The sequence below is a fragment of the Micromys minutus genome (assembly GCF_963924665.1).
Source record: "Micromys minutus genome assembly, chromosome: 2".
NCBI lineage: Eukaryota > Metazoa > Chordata > Mammalia > Rodentia > Muridae > Micromys > Micromys minutus.
This window is the reverse complement of record NC_137971.1, coordinates 37,899,128-37,917,085: the sequence shown is the minus strand read 5'-3', so window position 1 is coordinate 37,917,085 and position 17,958 is coordinate 37,899,128. Positions and strand designations below refer to the sequence as shown.

The following is a 17,958-nucleotide window of genomic DNA, read 5'->3' as shown; positions in this document are numbered from 1 at the left end:
AGGGACATCTTTACGGGCAAGAATTAGAAACACAACTGATGAAAGCATCTGAGAAAGAGGTATCACAGATCCAAGGAGAAGGAACTAAGAGGGGATGGTGGTCGGAGATCTTAGACACCATTGCAGAATAAATGACGGGTCTCTGTCTGGGATTCATGGGTTCATAGGTGTGGGATCAAGGAGGAAGAACTGAAAGAAAAAGTTAATGTTTCAGTTGTTAAATATATCTAGGGTTATGGTGTGTAGGTGTGTGTGTATGTTTGAGAGAGAGAGAGAGAGAGAGAGAGAGAGAGAGAGAGAGAGGCAGGGTTGTAGCGGTCAGAAGATGAACTGAGGTATTCCTGCCTTCAGCCTTATTTGAGATAGGGTCTCTTGTTTTTTCTGCTGCTTGGGGTATATTAGCAACCCCAGTGTCCATCCTCCTGGTAGGGGCTTGCTGGGATTGCAGACACTTGTACTGCCTCTTCATGGTTTTACTGGTTGTGAGGCACATGTTTTAACTACCGATCTCTACCCCAGTTCTCCAGGAGGCAGGTGTCATTTAATCAAACTCATAAAGTTATGAACGCTGAAGAGAAAGCAGATTTGGATTCAAACCCCAAGACTGTTCTGTATCTCACTGGAAAAGCCACACTACTTCTCTGGGCTTGCTGCTACTTGCCACTGTAGCCACTGATGATATTAACTTTGAAGTCTAACTTTCATTAAAGAAAATTAATTCATTAACAATATATTTAAAAATTTGTCTGTTTTAATAGGAAATCTATATTGCACTGAAACTGGAACATGTTGTTCCTGAAAAATTAATTGGCTAAGAACCTAGTTCTTGGGTTTACCAGGCACATTTAAACAGCAGACACTCAATATCTGTGGAATAAACCGTTACACGTATGATATATTAGAAATCAGAAAAGCAATCTTCAATTCTTGCATTTTGTCATAAAACAAAATCTTCTTTAAAGTAACATCATTTCCAAAGCAGAATGGATTTAATCGTCATCACAACTTCCAAACATTTATATTTTGTTCAATAAAAATCACTCTTGAGACCATACTAAATTATATCCATTGTTGTTCTTGCTAAGGCACATAAGGAAGACAAATTGTATAACGGTTGCTACAACCTTTCAGAACACTGAATAAATATCTACTGAATACCCATACTATTTGAAGGAGCCCACGTTTGTTAGGAAGTATTGCATATTTTCTGCTTTTTACGGATGCAACATGAACATAAACTTACGATTTAAATGAGAATGTACACAAATCAGATAAAGCAAATGCATGTGCGTTTTCTACAATAAAGACAGGCAATAAAGGGCATCCAATGGAGGAAGAAATAAAACAATACAAAGATCTGTGGTGGTGTTTGAGTTGAACCTTACACAATGGCTTGAGCAAATGTGGAAGAGAGATAAACAGCTCAGATCTGACACACCTTCAATCATAGTCCATTTCTGCTGCTTGTTTTACAGTACTATGAATAACCTTGGTAGTTATTCAAAGGGGGTTGGCAGAGTCCTGAGGTAGTACAGAGCACTGCAGAGTGAGACTTTGTGTGTGTGTGTGTGTGTGTGTGTGTGTGTGTGTGTGTGTGTGTACACACTCGAGCACTCTCACCCATGCGCATGTACCAGTATGTGTATGTTCTGATCTCTCACTTACAAAGACACCAATTTTACTATGGGAAGTAACCACTAAAGATCTTACCTAATCTGATTCACATACCAAGGTCCACACCTTCTAAACCTCATCCTCAAACCAAGTGTCTGCACTCTTAGTACCTCCCAATGGGCATTAAACTTCAAAACATAATCCTTAGTTGTGGAGGCTCAGATACATAAGGAAATTTGTTTCAGATAAATGAAGGAGCCGAGGGCTAAATTTGACAATCTGGCTTCAGAAGTCATATCGTAATTACTAAGAAAACGTGTACTTGAAACATATGCCAAACTGTGCGGGCTGACAAAGAAACTTTTATCCAGTTGGGAAAATGGTGGCCAGAGAAGCTTTGGAGAAACCAAAACCATGTGTTAAAATAGTATGATTTCAATTTGATATGGGAGGGATGGAAACTGGGATGCAAAAAAAGAGGGCTACTCTAATCAGAGACAAGCTTACAAATCATGGAGGCATAAACGGGCCTGGTGTACTAGGGAACCATGGGAAATATGCCTGATTGTTCCTCAGCTTATGTCTGTATCATGGTGTGAGCAAGTCATAGTCGTTCTATTCCATTTGACAGAGAAATGGCATTGGAAAAAAAATATTAGAAAGAATTGTGAGTCTAGAATTTTTCCTAAAAAACATTTGGACCTTACAGTCAATGGTGAGCCACAGATGCTTGCAGAACAACCACCCGTGATCCAAGAAAATAGCAGTCAGTCCTGTGGAGGAAACACTAGACCAGGGAAAGAAACAAGAAGCTTCAGTAATATTTAAGTCAGGAGACCAGGCAGATTTGAGAGAACGGCCGTGGAAATGAATGAACATTCCAGGGCAACATGGCTGGGTGTGGCAGGGTGTGAAAAGACCCTGAAACGCCTGAAAAGACACTGATAGTTGGGGCAAGTTAGAGCCAGTCAGATGATAGTGGGGAAATAATGAAATCGCATCCTTAGCAGAATTAATCTTGCCTTCCTTTACTAACCGGTAACAGCACCCAGGGCTAAATACTAGGGATGTGAATGTTCTAGAAGGAGGATTACCTTAGTCTCCATGTTCAACCATCTTAACCTTTGACATCTCTTTTGCCTGTCATCCTAAACCTTCAGAGAGGCTATACCAGGATACTTAAGATATTAATTGTTGAATGACCCCTCTCTAACCCTAAGAACAGCCAATGAGCTCTGACATGCCTCTCAGGCAGATCAGAGACCTGACATTCTAAACTGGTACCAAATATTATAAACTACTTGGATCAACTAGATTGGATGATGGCTTGGACATATTAGAACAGTACACTTGACTGTCTCCTTCTTTAAGAGTTTAACCCAACTGAATCTGGCAATTGCCTCGATAGGAAACCACCCTTTAGGAAAGCTGAGGCACCTTGAAGGCCTACAGAAGAAATGGGAGGAATAATTGGTAAGGTAATATTCATTTCAAGAGCCCCTCCCCCACGCTATTGCTTATAGATCACTGCTAAGCCTGCCTAACTTCTGGGTTCTAACTCAAAGGCACAACTTTTCCCTTCATCCTTCTATCACTGTTGATACAAGCCAAGATCCTAAGCACACTTGCCCTGCACACAAAACGTTCTCACTGTTTGAAGACATTCATCCCACCGTGCTCCAATAGTGCCGCTTGCTGATCTTCACTGCTGAGTCTGCCGGCTTACTTGGACCCTAATTCAAAAGGCATAATGTTCTCTTCTTCCCCAGCTCCCAGCAGCTGCTCAAATTTATAGGTTGACGACTATGTTTCTCTCAAACTTTCAAAAAGTGATCTTTGAGTTCCCTTCAAAATCTAATGTTTTAATTTCCTTTATCATTGAGATTAAGAAGTCACAAAATGAAACCGTGATTCCAGGGCTACAAACTTTCTATGACTGGCTACTATACCCACAAACCCAGGCTAATCAAAATCAGTATGTGTTAATAAACAGGTAGCCATGACTCTTGAATAAAAAAAAAAACAAATTTTTGCCACACTGTGTGTGTATAAGTGTGCTGCATGTGCACACATGTGTGTTTAAGTGTGTGAGAGTGTATCCATATGTGTGTTTGTGTGTGTATACCTGTGTATGTGTGATGTAAGTGTCAGATGCAAGTATGTGGGTACATAAAACAGGCTGAAAGAGGTTGTGCCTTCCTTAATCACCTCCCATTGCACTGCTTGAGACAGGGTTTCTCACTGAACTGGAAATCTACTCTTAGGGTTAATCTAGTTGGTCAGCACACTTCCAGGACTTGCCTTAATTTGACCTTAATGCTGGGGTTACAAGTATGTGCAGCGATGCCACATTTTTATCTGTTTTATGCTGGAGATTTGAACTCAGGCAAAGACTCTTACTCACTGAACCATCTCTCCAATAACTACCATGAACATTTTAGATGGAGAAATCAGTTCTCAAGGCCTCAGAAAGTCACAGGATACGCTTGTGATACTTGAGCACAGACATATTATTTTATGAAATCCCCGTTCCTATCCCAGCAGCGTCATAGGGGATGGTTATATCCAATTTCTCTCTACAGGACTAGGACAATAGTCTGAGTTTGTGAGCTTGGCAGGAAAGTAGATCTTCACCCTCCCAAGCAGGAAGAAAGAATGACTCAGAGCCAGAGATTTATCATTCAGACTGAGAGCTTCAGCAAAGCAAGATTACAAAGCAATGTCAGACGAAGTAGGACTTCCTCATCCTGTCAGTTTGGGAACTAAAGAACCCTTTGCCAGATCTTCTGAGTCTTTCTCTGCATGTTAAATTCTATCTTTTCTTTGGGGTCCAGGTCAACAATTGCTTCCTTTACCAAGACTTTCCTGTCACTGGGCTGCCTCCTATTTTACATACATACATCTGCATGTGCTTAGATACCACTAGTGTGTGCTGTCTACATGTGTTTATAGACATGGCTTCAAGCACCCAGAGTTAGAAATAACACTATGTGTTCAAGCCATCATCCAATCCAGTCAACTTGATCTAAATAGCTGCCCATTCTGTCCACATCTATTCTTGTCCATGGATAACAATAGCTGCTGGTGTATATTAGCCCTAGATAACATATAGGGAATTATTCTACATAGTTTACACTTATAAAATAATTTAATACTCGCTACTACCTTATGAGGTAATAATAAGAATGACCAGAATAAAAAAGCCTAGAATGGAAACACTGAATTGACCAGACTCATATAGGAGTGGTGACAGTCTTAGGAGTTCATGAACACTCTGCTTCAAGTGACCCTCTGTAGTGATCTTCAATCTCCCCTCCTAGCCTATCCACATCCCCATGCATTCTTTATCTGGAATCATTGTCCAGTTCTACATAGCTCCCACCACCCTGCAGCATATTATACTGTGGTATCCTTCTCCTCAATTTTTGGGTTCTAATTGCCTTTGCCTTTCGTCCTTTCCAACCCTGCGATATTTTCACAGGCTATTACCTCCATCTAAAGATTCTTATTGGTTCTGAATCTAACCTACCAATGGATCTCTATTTGCCCTGCAGAATTGTTTAAATATCACAATGTGATCAACTGGAGAGAACCTTCCCTCCATACTCAGACCAGTGTAATTCTAACAGGTCAACATGGCTCTGGTCAGTGACTCACTGGACTAGAGACCTCCCTAAGGCCGCTTCCATACTTCATTCGTTTGCTTATCTTCAGAGAAGAACCCAGTTTTTGATTCAAGATTCATTCTTTTATTACCACAAGTTTGGTTTCTTTGCTAAAATGTAATTTTTAAAAATTATATATAGAGTGTGTGTGAGTGTGTGTGTGTGTGTGTGTGTGTGTGTGTGTGTGTGTGTGTTTGTGATGTGCATGCATGAAATGGGTGTAAATTGTCTTTGAAAGCCAGAAGAGGAGATAGGGTCCTCTAGAATTAGAGATACAGATGGTTATGACCAGCTCTTCACCCCTAAAGTGTTTGTTTTAATTCAAGGGCTGTTCCCTAGGGAAGTACACTATTATGGGAAATAGAACATGGTTGTTGGTTCCCATTTCAAAGGCTGACTGTGCCACCATATCTATGGATGTATGACTTCTCTAAACAGCTTCTTCACTGTAGTGGAAGCCATACTATGAAGACTCAGAAATTCTGACAACAATGTTCTAGTGTCCTAACAACTAAAAACCCTGAGATCTTCCCAGGTACAGCTTTGTGTCCTGATTCACAAAATAGCTGGCATGACCACAAAAAAATACAGTTCTGACGCCCAGCAACAGTGCCTCTTGCCCAGGTTTGTCCCAGGCCTCAGCTTCCTTCTCTATCAATCACTTAGCTGCACATCTAGAAAGATGAAAAAATACCAGTATGGGCAAGAGGCTTAGGGTTTACCAGGGACAGAGAAAAAGAGTGAGGCAAAATGATCACAGTGTGAGCAAAGTATCAACTAAGTGCAGACAGGTTCACACCTCAGCTCATTCTGTGCCTGATTTCAATCTGATTCTATAAATGAAGAGGCTGAAGCTTAGTATAAAAAGTAACATATATTTCTAGATGCAATTATCATCTTGGAGGTTTAGGGCTAAATAAGCTCATCCTTTCTAGTTCTTTCTGAACTCTGGCTAGCTGGTTAAACTCAGCTGTTCTGGCTGAAACTCCACTCCAAGCTGACTGATTCAATCTGGCTCCTCTCAGCTTCTCACTGAGTTGCTCTGCTTGGACTCAAAACTTTGGCAACTTGTTCTAATATTCTGGCTTTTTCTTATCCTCTGGCTTCAACTACCACTACTGACCTGCACAGAACTGCATGAACTTATGAAGAAACTCAGTTTCACTGCACTGCACTGACCTCTTTCTAAACTGCTCTCAAATGGCTTTTCATTCCTGTGCTGGTATCCTATGAGTTGGGCACATCCTATTTCTGGCTCTTCCTGTCAAATCTTACTCTGATTCATCACTTACTCTTCCTTTCAATTACATGTCATCTTCCTTGTACAAACTAATTTTACCTTCTAGGTATGTACTAATGGTATGTCTTTATTCTAGATAGAGGGATTAAAGGTAGTGGCATTTCTGCGTTCCAGCCAAACCACATAGACTTAGGTCTTTGGATGTGATCCATTGCCAACCCTGTTGCTCAAATAAATTCCTCTACAGCTTGGGAAAGGTTCATTTCTCATTCATAGTTTCACTGTGAACACTACTATTTAGGGCTTCATTTCTGCACGGAATTTGCTTCTACCACCCAAGACAGTACCACCAAGCAATCCTCTTTCCTCACTCTGGGGTCCCTGTAAGTGTACACTGAAAGTTCTAATCTTGACCCTGATGTGTGTGGGAAGAACTAGGTAACAATAATATTTGAGCACACTATGTTTCTAGATTAATGAAACATTTGAAAATGAATTATTCATTTTGGTGTTCTTATTTTTTAGAAAAAAATCTGCATGCTTCTTGAGTGTTAAAATTAACTCTGAATTCTAAGTAATACCAAAATGCTGGCTACAGAGGATTTTTATATTGTTTTGCTTTTTTAATGTATTAACCAATTTTTAATTGCTGTACTTGAATGAATTAAACATAGTCGTTACCATTCTTTAATCTTAAATCCTAAAATGAGGGGTTAGATCTAGAAAACACACACACACACACACACACACACACACAAGAAAGACTGTCCCTTCCCTGAGATTTGGCCCAGTCCTAGGTCTGAAGTGTAATGAGATTTAGACACTTCATACACAGGATTCACCAGGACCTCTCAGAATGTGACCTGCACCCTGCCTTCCCTGAGTCTCCAGAGATGTCTGTACAACTCCTACCCAAGGTCTATGCGTCTGAGTTCTCTGAGGATGCTGTCCAGGAACCAGGATTTTCACAATTGCTTCTAGATATTCCCAAACCATCCCAGGCAATATCTAACCCTAGCTTCAAGAAGCCCAGTAAAATTCAGAGGCAACTCATGATCCCAAGTATTAACTTACTCACTTCAAGGATTTTCTAATTTTCATGTGCCTTAAAGTGTTTAAATAATAAATATGTAAATAAGCAGTCTATCTTAGCAACCCTAAATGTAAAGCATTCCCTATTTTAACACGAGGGAAATCAAATGTGGAAATGCATACACCATCCTCTCTCTCCCTTACTGTCTTACACTCAGAAGGAGAACCGTAGCTAACCAGTGACAAGGAGGAGCTTCAGCTGTAGATCTTGACTAGCTCGCCTCAGTGGCCAATTTTTGGTTAATTTCGTCTCATGTGGTAATGGTACACTCTGCAAACTTAGAGTCTTAGCATGCCCCCAGGGGAACCGGCTCTCTGACTCAACCACTAATTGCATGTTCAGGACACTTATTCTTCAGTATAAACTCAAGGAACGATTAATTTTCTGAGCACTTACTACCTTTTCTTACTTATTTCTATCATACCCCCAAACATGCTGTTGCATCAGTTACTCGGTCAGAATTGAGGGGATGAGAGATTAATTCCAAAAAGAAAGCTATGAGCTGAAAAGCTTCGATGGCCAAACTAGCATCTCCTGTCACCAGCCTCTCGTGTCTGTATTTGGTTTCTCGGGACTTACCCAGGTAGGAGTTCACCGAAGCGGAGGATCATACCCCAAGCGTGGAGTGGATATGCATGCAGGTCTTAGGGTCTACTGAAGTCTCTCCATTAGGTAAGCTCTGAGAATTTTATCACCTTGGAAACGCAACATCATGCTTCCCAATGTACCAACAACAACAACAACAAAAATCAAGTACCACAGAAAACAAGATTGGGAGCCTGGGTGGTGGCTCAGCATGTAAAGGTGCTTTGCCACCTCGCCTGAGGACCTGGGTTCAGTCCCTGGAATCCATATGGATTAAAGAGAGAACCAACAGAGAGAACACATTGTTTTCTGACCACACATGCTACTTCAAATATGTATGCACACCACACATGCACACACCACAAACACACAGGTTCAAAGAAATCTTTAAGAATATCACGTTTATCCCAAATCTAAGTCACAATTTAATACTATCAATGACAGTGTCTTCAAATTGGCAGACCACAAACGGGTATACTTTGAGAAACAATTAAAAATCTCCCGAATGAAACGACTCCACGGATCAAACTGGCCAGGATGTTGCTAATGTATATCGTTACCTTCTGTGTGGACAAAGAAGTATCAGACATCATAGGACACTTGTGGAAATCTAATTGGGGGGAGGGGGTATAAAATCTGTAAACGTAGAAGGTATTTTGAAGCTTAAAAGGAAACAGCTTGTTTTTATTCAAATGGCTCTGTGTGTGTGTGTGTGTGTGTGTGTGTGTGTGAGAGAGAGAGAGAGAGAGAGAGACAGAGACAGAGACAGACAGAGAGAGATACACAGAGAGACAGAGAGAGAGAGAGACAGAGACACAGAGAGAGCGCAACAGAGATAGAGATTCTCCAGTTCTGTCCCTTCCAGCATTAAGCTTGGGTGGCATGTATTAATGCATTGTTTGATGAGTAAGCCTGTGAATGAAACCAGGTGTTTTTGCTTATGCTACCTTATGAATTCAGCAAACAACACAAATGAAATGATCCCCCTCTTCACCCTTGTCAGCTCTGTCGCAAGAAATTTAACCACGTTTTCTAGGGATGCCTACGGTGCAGTTGCGAGTACTCTAATGTTCCAGGCTTCTGGGGTGTCATTCCGCCCTAGCCAAGCTAGTGATCCCGCAGTCTTCCTTCCCTAAAACGCAAACGCTAAAGTTCAACTCTGAAGCCACCGTGCTCGCTCTACAGGAGCGAACCCCGAACGCGCGGTACCTAGCCAGGGTCCCTCCACCTGTTCGCGGTGCGCAGGAGCCGGTGCCCACTCACTTTGCCGCTGTCGCTCACGCCGAGGAGGTGATCGCGAAGCACCTCCATGGGGCAGGTCCAGGTGGAGTGGACGAAAGTCCCTCGGAAGATGAGCGCCAGCTGCGGCGTCCGTGCCGCGCACATGGCAGCAGCCGGGCAGCGCGAGTTCACTGGCCAAGGAGGGCGCACCGGGCGAGCGCAGAGCGGTCTGTCCCCGCGGCTGCAAAGCAGGAGCTGCTGGCACTCGGGGCTCGTCCTGCCCCCGCTTCCCCAGGCGATCGCCTGCCCCCTGCAGGCCGCGCCCAGGGGCTGGCTCCCTGCCTCCTGGATGCCAATAGGATTTTTCTCCAGCGAGTTGGCTCCAGCTCCTGTGGGGTGTGGTTTTCCTCCCCACCCCTGCGTTGGTTTCAGAAGTGTTAACTCCTTGAGTTATCAAAATCAAACCACTCCACCTTGCTTTCCTTGTACACCTAGACTGTTTTCTGTGAGCCTTCTATACTCCTAGGCCATTCATCACCTCAACGTCAGCACCAGATTCTGAACTTGCACAAACATGGGGACAGGTGAAAGGTCGGTTGGAGCAGTACTTCTTGTAGCCAGTTTCCTTTCATGAGTCTGAGGGATGCAGACTGTGTGTTCATTCTTTGCTGGGGTTCTGGAAGCTTGACTATATGGAAGTTTACAGGGATCTCCACCAAGGGTTAATCTAGATCTCAAAGTCCTTCTCTTCTACTGAGGGCAATATCGTAGTCCTTTCAACCACCCACATTCAATACCAAGGCTAACTTTCCTTGCGTCTGGGTTTTTAAAAAATGGTTTATTCAGTTGTCCAAGAGGAGAAAGTGGTGTTCTCGGTGAGCTGAAGTACAAGGGCAGGAATCTAGAGAGCGTCTGTAAGCTACCAGTCTAAGGTCCTCAATTTCTCTTTCACGAAATCAGAACCTGGGCCAAGTCACTGCAAAACCTGTCCCGTTCCCTCCCCAGACGACAGCCTCAGTCTCCTGTCCTTAGGTCCCGGTTACCTTCAAAGAATGGCTTCCAGGTTTTCTCTGCCGTTCCCCACAGCTCTGGACTTGCTCTGAATCTGCACCCCGCAGCCTCTCTCCATTTGCCTCAAGTAGTAAATCCATGCAGTGACTAGTCCTGCCCAAGAGTTAACTGCCCTCTATGCCGAAGTTCCCGTTCCACAAATCCATCTTTCTCCGGCTACTTTATTGGTCACATCCATCCTTAAGGACGTCATTTCTTTTCATTTGTTTACTACCATTTCTTTTTTATGTTAATATTTTATTTCTTTGATAGTTTCTTACAATGCATTTTGATCATATATACCCAATTATCCCACCCTTTCTCCTAACTCCCCCCAGAGTAGCAAGATTTTTGCTTCAAGATTGTGTGTTCTAGATGCAGGAAAATCGCACTATGTAATCTCAACAGTGTAGTAGCCTTTCCCGGACCGGAACACTAACATTAGCTCACAATCAGGCTTGGGAGGGGGAAATCCCACAAGGCCTCTCTAGATGAGGTGCTATAGGCAATTAATGAGTGCTGAGAGGGCGAGTCAGTCTTCCTAAGGGATGAGCCCTGTAATTAGTCATCTGGTACCAAATGGTCACCTCTATAAACATATTCATATAAACAACACGAGGTGGACTTAAGTTACATTTACATTTTTATGTGTGTGCACATGTAGCAAATTATGATTCTATCACCACTGTAGAGAAGAGTTTAGAGGTGCAGACTGTCAGCAGTGACTACCACCCTTAGAAAATATTTGGAAAAATGAAGTTGTTAGTGACACTAGGTTGAGATGCATTTACTACTGTCTCTGACGTAGGAAATCTTAGGGAACACTCTGAAGTTCAGAAGGGCCCACTGTTAATGGATAAGCTAGGGACCTTTCGTGGTCAGGGAACAAGAACAATGGCGGAGATGGCTGACTCGACTCTCACTGAGGCTGGACTGGTGAGGACTGATTTCTTATACTCGCTTTTGCCCTCAGCTTCCGGATATGATATATTAGGAATTGCTGATGAGGATTTTGAGGATTTAATTTAGATATAACTTATTTTTATATAAAAGTTAAGATTTGTGATTCTTTTAAGACTCTGACAAGATTCCTTCCAAAGATAAATAATAAAATAATTACTTCTTTTTTTGTAACTGCAAATTGCCAGTAAGAGAAACTGGCTGAGAAAAACAACTTTGCTTGCTTATACTTTTTACTATTAAAAGTTGCTTGATTATGAATGTACATAGATTTTTAAGAATAATTTGGGTTTTTTCACCTTACTGGGTAATGTTATTTTCTTATCTAGGTATTGGAAAGCACATTGTTTTTCATAATTAATTGTTAGAAGGAAACAAAAACATAATCACAGAATTGTATACTGCTTGAAAGATTTTGCTGAGACGTATAAGCTCTGGAAGAAAGAATAAGGTATGGTGTGGCTGGAACATTGTTTCTCCCATCCATCAACTATGTGTACATGATAAAGTTTGTGTGAACAGGGGTTGGAACATGGTTCCTTCCATCCACCAGTTGTGTGTATCTATGCATGTATGTGTGGAATACTTGCAGCCTGCTTGCTGAAACTTTGCTCTTACCATTCATGTGTGAATATATACATGTCTGCTTACAGGTCTGTACACATGTTTGTAAATATATATGCATGTATATATAAAGATTTTGGACTCTGACTTTTGCTTCATCCATTCAGTGTGTCTGTGTGTGTGTGTATGTGTGTGTGTGTGTGTGTGTGTGTGTGTGTATGTGTGTGTATGTGTATGTGTGTGTGTGTGTGTGTGTGTGTATGTGTGTGTGTGTGTGTGTGTGTGTGTGTGTGCACTCATGTGAATTTTCTTCTTCTCACTGGCCTCAAGGAATTAAAAGAGTTCATAGTTTTTCCATTGGCCACAGAGAGTGCCAGCCCATGTAAATTAAGCTTTGTTCCCTCAGTAAAAGACGTCTGCAGACCAGCTTCTCTGATCACCTTTGGCAGCAAACCCTGTAGGTATCTGGATCTGTCCTGTCAGCAGCTCTAAGCACCAACTCCCAACCACTGCCTGTCTCAGTTTACCCACCACATACATGGCACAACCAGACATTGGCAGATATGAAGGTAAGTATTTAGAATGTAGTTTAAAATTTTACTGGCTTAGTAAAGTGGCAATAGTAGGTTCTCCCTGAAGGTATGTGGCCTTCCCAGTAATGAGTACTTGGCCAGGTCAGATGAAGATGTAGAAATCTCAGCTCCTTAGATCCTACATCTTGATCTGACTGCGCCTGGAGAAGACTGGCATCCAGGTAGCTAGGAGAAGGATCTCAACACCCACCCTCACAGTAACACACCGTTGGGGATTTGATTTGTGCTTACATGTGAATTCGAACATTTGCTGCAACACCCTACCAAGAGTTGGTTTTTTGACTGGTCCATAAAAAGCCAGAGGTCAATTGCTGAGCAGGGTGTTAATAGAGGTAGGACTTTTAGGATTCTCCAGCAAGAAATGCAGAGACAAGAAGATGGATCCCTCCATTAGGAGGGCAAAGAGACAGACCATGCAGGAAAAGGTAAGAGAAGGAGAGCCCATGGACTTATAAGAATCAGAGAAAATGGCCCCGGAGGCTACTTCCGCAATTGGGTCTGAGGTAGCAGAGATGAAACATCATAGATTTATCAAGTATTAACTTAGAAATATCAGAGGGGTGTGTTAGCCATGCAGAGGTTCAAGAGTGGCCCAGTTATTGAGTTAATGAAGACATATTAACAATAAAGGTTGCATGTGCATGTCTTTCATTTGTGAATCCAGAGCTCTTGGGCAGGTGCAGAGCCACACACACATCCACCAGGAGCATACAGAGTGGTTTCAATATTTAGCGGAACAACACACTTCCTTCAACAAGACTACTCCTTCTCCAACAAGGCCACACTTCCTAATAGCGCCACTCCCTGGGTCAAGCATATGCAAACCATCACAGTAGGCAATGCAGTTGGATAGGACTGTTGATTGAGATTTCTTCCTTGGCAACATGCACAGCATCTTCTGGTACTTAAAGAGGTTTACAGGTCAATTCCAGCCTGATTCTTTGTACCCCTGTGACTGAACTCTGTGGTGGCTTCAGCGACCGGGACTTCAGCTCCTGGAGGCAACCAGGAGCAATGCAATAGCCTGTATTGTTTCTATTTTTATGGGGGTCTCTTGGACTCTCCTGAACAACTTGAAAAGAGATTTTTACGCGTCATAGTTGATTTCTATTTCTACTATCCATATGTATGTGTTCTGCTATATGGGACAGAAATGACAGAAGAATAAAGGGATTGTCCAGTGCTTGAACAAAGACTGCTGTTCCCTGCATATTTATTAAACAATCACATGTACTTTTCTTTTCTGGTAAGCTGACTCCAATATAAAGGGTGAGGCCTTATTGCATAATCAGCTGGTTTCCTTGGAACTGAAGTTTTTATGACACAGTCCTGGCTTAACAGATAAATGATTCATTCTTTCCCTACTCAGGCCTTTCACTTCCTCTTCACTGAGATCTATGCTTACCAGTTCATCCCAATTGACACTGCGCTTACCTGATTTCACCCTCTAACATCTCTAGATCTGAGGACATTCTCAGTCCCAGGCACATGAAGATGGCTGCACCCGGCCAGGGGCTCCAGATTCAGAACCCTCTGAGCTGCGCTCTTTATGCCTACTTCTGGGAGACTTCAGCCATATCGCCATTACTTTCTCTTGACTCCACAAGCTGGTTGCACTACTTGGGTCCCATTAGCTACTACACTGGAAACATTTCCTTACCTCATGCTTATGTAAGCACAGACCTCAGCAGGACAGATGCAGAGGGTGTCTGGATTTAGTTTGAAAGGGAGTTAAATGTTTCCAACAAAGGCACTTGTGCCCTAAAACAGATACAGCTAATCAGTTTTTCAATGAAAACTTCCTCAGTTCCAACAACTGAGACTAGGTTTGTGAATTATCACATCATATACACTGTAGCTGGGCACAAGGATGCAAGCCTGCAATCCCAGCTACTAGGAAGCCAAGGTAGGAGGACCTCGGGAACTCTCAGCTCAAGGCCAACCAAAATACTATGTAACCACACTTGAAAAGTAATTCTCTGTTAAGTTTATACAATGCTATCTGTGCTATAATTCAAGTCATAAAAGGCTATGGGCATGTAGAATTACTATCAGAATAAAGGAAATTGCTTTGTTGGGATAATGGAATCAGTATAGAATTTTGTTGATGCTCATTTATACTATTATGATGTGCTTATAGACTGGATAAATATTAGGTACCTTTATGTACAGTAAGTCTTAATCAGGGGAATGACAAGGGTCCCTGAGTTACATGAGTTAGCATCCTACAAAAAGCGTTAAGTGTTAGTTGCTTTGAGCAAGACATGGTCCCGTTCTATTCACAGGCAACTTGTTAGCACACAGGCTCAGGATTATAAACCCAAGAGCCAGCCCAGAAGTCGTGATCTTCCCACTCACTTCTAACTCTCCACCCTCACACTTGAGAGCTTCCTGCAATTCAGGATACTGAGGGTTGGAAGGAGTACGAAAAAATATTCCACTTGCCTTCAGAACATATTATCTCCATGGCCTGAGCCTCTGTGGTTGCTGTTTCTGTGTTATTTGACACAGGTTAGAGTCATTTGGGAATCTGGAACCTCAACTGAGGCAAATGACATTACCAAATTGACCTGTAGAAAGGTCTATTTGACATTTTTTTTTAAATCAGTAATTGATGTGGGAGGGCCCATCCCACTATGGGTGGTACCCAGGGCACTTGGGATGTGTAAGGAAAAGCAAAGTGAGCAAGCCACGGAGAGCAAGTCAGGAAGCCATCATCCCCAAGGGCTCTGCTTCCATTCCTGCTGTCAGGTTCTAGCCCTGACTTTCTTTGTTTCTTTGATAAGGGACTGTGATGTCAACCCATAAAGGTTTATTTCAAAACCTTTTACTCCTCAAATTATTTTTTGTCATGGTGTTTTATTACAGCAATAGAAACCTAACAAAGATAGCACCGTATGTTACTTTCTTTCAGAAACATGACCTCTGCATTGGCAGGGCACATTCCTGGGGTAGCTACAGTCCCTTCTTCAGATGCTTCCTTCTAGGACATGTCATATTTCTGCTCCTATTTCCACTGCTTTGGGCACTCTTTTACCATCAGGCATCATGGCTGTGTTTCTCATGACTCCACATTCCTAAAAGCTGCCAGTGACCTATGCGCCCCATAGTTCCCTCACCCAGGGCATCTGTATATCTCTGCTCTCTCCGGTGGTAAGTCTTACTCTGGGATGCTGTGTTTCTTTACTTGCTATCTTGAGAAGACTGTGTTTTCTCAAGGACCATAGCTCTTCCCTTCCTTCCTCTCCATTGATCTCCTTTAAATAGAACTTGGACAATATGAAGTGCTCAGAAGGTTAGGTATGTGAATATTGGATTTATAAAGATAACTCTATTGCCTTTCGTGGTGACTAAATGGTGACAGACTAAATGGTGACAGGCAAAGTAGTGAGTTCAGGCTAATGGTGACCAACTCTTCGGGACGACCACTTAAGACACATCTGGGTCTCACTTATTCCTTTTTTTTCCAAATTAAAAAAAAAAAAAAAAAAAAAAAAAAAAACCATACACATAAGAAACTCGAATGCTTTATGTCTCAAGATCAAAAGTTTTCTTAACTTATTAGAAGCCAGCAGTACCCCCCAAAAAAGATCTCAGATGCCGGTTGGTTTGTGTTTTAAGCCTTCGAACTGTCAAGGCAAAGTACTAAACTGAATCAGGATCACGTGTGACAGCTGGCTGTCCCATTATCCCCGCAGCTCCCTCCGTGCCAGCTAGAGAGAGCCTGAGGATTACAAAGGTTTGCCTTCTACTGTCCCCCTTCGGTCTCACAGCCGCACTGTGAAGTAACAAAAATGTGTTAAACTGGAGTTTCCCTAGCTTGTTAGCACAGAAGGAACCTAGGACTCTGATTTTCCTCCCACACACACCTGCTGCGGGTCGACGGGGGGGGGGGGGGGGGGGGGGGTGCAAGTTAGGTTGAGCAGAAGTTCCCTTGGTCACTGCCCGTGTGTTTTATCATCTCCAGGTTTCACACTGTTCCACGTTTCTAACAGTTACTGGTGACACACAGCTAACCAGCTGGAAGGGGAAGCAATGGGTGACCCGTGAGTCTCGAGGAGAGCAGCCGTCCAATCAGCACCGGTCAGGAGCAGGGTCCGATAGGAATAATCCGCGTTTTCACGAAGCACAGATTGAACAGGGCAAGCAGGTTAAATGCCAGCTGCCTCTCCTCTCCCATCTCGGAGAGTTGTCACCGCACAGTCAAGTGAATGCCTGCCTATTTTATTTATTCTTTCAGTGTAGCTAAATCTATCAGTTTCCATGGCGCCCTGTGTTCACCATGGAAACTCTGACAAGCTCGTTATGCGTTAAGGGGGGAAAGAAAAGATACACCAGAAAATTTGAGATGGGATAAATGGATTCCTTTTAAAACCGTATTCTTCTGAGTGGGAAGCTTTGATGAGGGACAAATCATAAATGCTCACGATTTTCCAGTTTTGAAGTGGGAGCACAGGTTTGCCTATCCGTTTTTTAAAAAGCCCCTGAGCCCTTCCCCCACCACTTTACACGGCTGTAGATAAACTTGCCTGTTTACAGACGGCTAGTGGGGCTGTAGCCCAGTCTCCACCTTGTTGATTTTTGTGAAACAACAAAGCAAACGCCTAAACATGTTGTCCAGGAAGCATTTACTGCGCCTCCCTACCCAGAGCTCCATGCTATGGTTGCAACCTTTGTGCCCCAGATAGTTCCCTGTTCCTGTTTGAAGGCGCCAGCTCCACCAGGAACATGAATGGTTTTCTTAGCGTTATCACAGCACAGTGTAACCTGGTGAGTGGGGTAATCTCGGAAATGTCACATACCAAATCCTAAATGACGTGAAAGTCATAAGCAGAGCAGCCACTTAAGGCTAGTGCTGAAGGGACATACTAACAGGAATGCAGACATGAACTGTATGTTTTTTAACATTTTAAAGGAGTCTGGTGTTTTAAGGACCTGCATTGTTACTTTTGTCAAATCAGAGTATGCTGTTGTTTTAAGGAGTTAGTCTGGAGAACAATTAAATGTATAGGCGTGGCTACATTTTGCCTGAGTTTTAATAAAGGAAGGGGGATTTCTCAGTGAGAGGTTGAGCTGTGAGCCAAGCTTCATGCTTTTTCCAGGCTGGAGGGTTCTAAGGACTCAATAAGCAGAGGTCTCCGGAGGGACTCAGTGACACACAGCTCAGGGCGGTCTGGCAACGCCTTCCCGGCGTGACAAGTTTGAGGTAGATGTCATGGATCTGGATGGCTTTATGTATGTTTGCACTCCAACAAAGATGACTCTAAAACCGAGGGAAAGTGACAGATAGTACCATCCCATCCCCATTCCAGCTCAGCCACTTGCAAAAGTCATTTGTGTGGTAGGTAGACAGACTCTGTACCTGCAAGACTG

The 17,958-nt window shown here is 42.8% G+C and overlaps 1 protein-coding gene across 1 annotated transcript in view; it reads right to left on the bottom strand.

Annotated features, from left to right (window-relative positions):
• Window positions 1-9,583, bottom strand: part of GDA (guanine deaminase) — a gene marked incomplete at its 5' end in the record, with an annotated part of 81,471 nt that extends 71,888 nt beyond the window's left edge. The window contains one exon of the mRNA XM_080912025.1: window positions 9,457-9,583. Coding sequence (XP_080768151.1) covers window positions 9,457-9,583 — 127 coding nt within the window. The remainder of the gene's footprint in view (window positions 1-9,456) is intronic.
• Window positions 9,584-17,958: the final 8,375 nt, after the last annotated feature.